At 41.2% G+C, this 3547-nt stretch overlaps 1 gene segment (V, D, J or C); it reads right to left on the bottom strand.

Moving 5' to 3' along the window:
- Positions 1-740: 740 nt before the first annotated feature.
- On the bottom strand, positions 741-1483 carry LOC105741082. The segment is given in 2 exon segments: positions 741-1267; positions 1373-1483. Coding segments are annotated over 2 exon segments (573 nt in total).
- Between the last annotated feature and the right edge of the window lie 2064 nt (positions 1484-3547).

The following is a 3547-nucleotide window of genomic DNA, read 5'->3' as shown; positions in this document are numbered from 1 at the left end:
TCAGAAAGAGAGAGAAGTCCCTGAATAAACTGTGATAGCAAGAAAATGTAATGTTCCTTTGACAATTTAGAAAAAAAATATTTATAATAAACTTCCACTGATGGTTGTGAATTCTTCTTTGGTATGTATTGGTTTATAATGGAAATTGCACTTTTATTTGGTGAGATTATTGATACTTGAAATATTAAAATAAATATGTTAAAAATTCAATGAATATATTTACAAAATGGTGAACATATTATAAATATTTTATAAGATGTTATACATAAATGTTCATTTTGAAGCAAGAAGACAAAATGAAAAATACAGAGGACATTATCGTTCCATTTAAACAAAGGAATAGAAAATATTGTCCACAGGATGAACAGCAAGGCAAGTGCAGGTAAAGTCTCCCCAGTGCTCAGGTCATCTGCTCCTGTTTGGGGACCCAGGAAGGTCGGGATCCTGGGCATCTTTATCAGGCTGTGGGTTTCACTGTGGCCTCAGCAACCTGTGAGGAACTGAGGAGCCCTTGATTGTGCTGAGCACGGCTTGTTGGTTCTGACTACATAGAAGAGAGAAATTTGTCTACGCTCATACCTACTGCTTCTCACTATGAATAACAAATTCCTCTCAGAATTTACCAGGTTCTCTGAGACACCTTCTATCTGGGTCTGATGACCAAACCAGAATCATTTTAGGAGAATTGTGAGGTCGTGTTTTACATGGTGGACAGTGTTCCCATGTTTACACAAATGTGTCTAACAAGAGGCCTCAGGGGCAGGGGCAGATATATGAACTAGGAGTATCTGGCAGTAAGTTTTAAGTTGAAATGAAGTCTCAGATTCTAAGAGGAAAACAATTCTCAACTCCGTGGAAAACCAGTCTTGGTTCTTCTGTATTACCGGCGCCCCCTGCTGGCCGTAAGAGACCCTGCAGGGAGGTTTGTGTCTGGGCTCACACTGACATCCCCTCACTGTGTCTCTCGTACAGTAATACACGGCCGTGTCCTCAGTTTTCAGTTTCGTCATTTGCAGATACAGTGTGTTCTTGGCGTTGTCTCTGGAGGTGGTGAATCGGCCCTTCACAGATTCTGCGTAGTATATACTACTACCATCAGGGTTAATACTTGTGATCCACTCCAGCCCCTTTCCTGGAGCCTGGCGGATCCAGTGCATCCAGTAGTTACTGAAGGTGAATCCAGAGGCTGCACAGGAGAGTTTCAGGGACCCGCCAGGCTGCACTAAACCTCCACCAGACTCCACCAGCTGCACCTCAGCCTGGACACCTGCAAACACAGAGACGTCTTGCTCAGGGAACTGTCACACAAGCCCGCTGTTCATCTCATTCATGTCCACTCACAAGCTCAGTATTAATTGTTCAATATATTCACCATTGAAAACAGCAACAAGGAAAACCCAGTTCAGCCAGAGCTCCATGATGAGCTGTAGGTGCTCAGTGCTGATCCACACGGGAGAAAACCTGGGGATCCAGAGCTGGGCTCCCCTGCCGAGCTGCAGTCCAGGCTGCTCTGGGCAGGTTTTCATCACTAGAGAGAGGCCCTATTTGCATGGCTTCCTGCTATATAGACTGCTATCTTGTGGCAGCCTCAGCTTGACATGGGTCCAGCGCACATGAGGATGTCTAGAAAATATATTGTAACATTCATAATAAGCATTATATGCTTTCTTATTATGTGTATGAGCTGTGTTGAACACTTAATCTTATTAGTTTTCTCATAGGTACAAATGTACATAAAAATGAGCTTGGTCATTTCTTAAGATTTTCAGGTGTGTTCCAAATGCAGAGAGCAAAATGGACTTATGAAACATGAGCAGACAAATAATAAAATTATTGCATAATTTTGGCCTATATCTTTCTCACAGTATTTACCTGCTCCGTAAGCATTTCAGGACAGAGTAGCATGCTTAGTAATGTTTTCCTGACCACAATATTTGACATAATTTTCAGTATTCTAAAGATTCTCTAATTATATAATCAGGATTCTTCAAGCCTATATTTGAGTTGTATATATTTGATTTTCTTATCTGTTTCTGCATTAATATTTTCATACTAAGTTATTTATTTTACATGTAATAATTCAGTGATAACAAAATGAGATAAACATTAACACACATATTCTTTTCTTAAATACTGACGTAAGTGTTCCCATGGTCATGTAAGGCAATGAAGATTTGCCCATATATTCTAGAGTTTTCTGAAAATTCTCTTTCCTGGCTGATGAGATAGCTCCGCAGTCTAACCAGCTGCCTGGAAAGCACAATGATCCTGTTCAATCAACAGTATCACATGCTGTGCTGGACACGGAAACTGGGTGTGCTTCAGTGCACATCTGTAATCCTAGCACTGGTGAGGCTGAGACAGGAGAACCACTACAAGTCTGAACTGTATAGTAAGACAGTCTACCAAATAAATAAACAAATAAATAACTAATTTTAAAAATTCTCTTTCCTGTGTCTGCTTTTCTACACTTTCCTCAACTGAAACATATTTATGCTTGAGATAATGTATCCAAGGGAGATAAACGTAAAGATTAATTTTTGATGATGTGATGACCCTGAAGCTGAACATTCTAAAACATACCCAACCCTAAAATTCAACCTTATAATATATGAAAATTGGCATTTTCCTTCCACTGAAGTAAATATGGAGATAATGAAATAATGAATAAGTAAATTCTCGTGCATTCTACCTGAACACTAAACAAAACACTCACATGCCTTCATGTTTGCCCCTTGCAAGTGATCTGCAAACCAACTCTTGCATGGTCAGTTTACACAACACAGACAGAGAGGGCCACCCCAGATATCCACAGGAAGAGGCTCATTCCCCAGCTTCCATCTCAGAATCTGCTAACAAGGCCCTCATTTCCTTTCTCTGGGTCTCCAGCGCTGCCTCTGCTAGCCCAGAGCTTTCCCTATTGGTCATGAAGTTTCCCCTCTCTTTTATCTTGAGCGCCCCCTCCTGGTCTTGAGAATTCCTGTAGAGATTTTTATGTTTGCGCTTACTCTGATGTCTCCTTAAAAAATCTCTTGCCCAGTTGTGTCCTCCATCATTACTGAGCTCAGCAGCAAGGAAAATAAGTTCTCGCAGTGTCTTAGGAGATAATGAGTTGACTGTTGCAGATGAATTCTCAGTTGTGCCTCTTTTACGGGCAAGCTGTCCAGTCCATTCTATCCCCTTCCCCAGGGGATGATGGACTCAGCTCCTAGAGCAGTTTCTATTGATGCAGTAACCAGATGATGCACAGCTGAGGGTCAGGCCCAGTCCCGACCTTGCAGCTGCACTATGAAAGAACATTTGGGACAGAACACAGTGACCTGTGAGCTTGGAGGCAGGGTCTGCACATTTTCTTGTCTAAACTCCGTGGCACTCAAGTCTGGAAGCTGCCATCAGACAAAGCATGAGACAATATTAATCTATTTTCTTTTACATTAGCTATAAAATCCCAGAATGTAACCTAAAATGTGAAGAAGAACCATAATTTAAACAAATGAGTGAATTGGGGCACAAACTGAAGGCAGGAACAACAGGGAATGTGATGTTA

The sequence above is a fragment of the Octodon degus genome, unplaced genomic scaffold (assembly GCF_000260255.1).
Source record: "Octodon degus isolate 3935 unplaced genomic scaffold, OctDeg1.0 scaffold00284, whole genome shotgun sequence".
Taxonomy (NCBI): domain Eukaryota; kingdom Metazoa; phylum Chordata; class Mammalia; order Rodentia; family Octodontidae; genus Octodon; species Octodon degus.
Note: the sequence above shows the minus strand (reverse complement) of the source record. Positions and strands in the feature narration are given on the sequence as shown.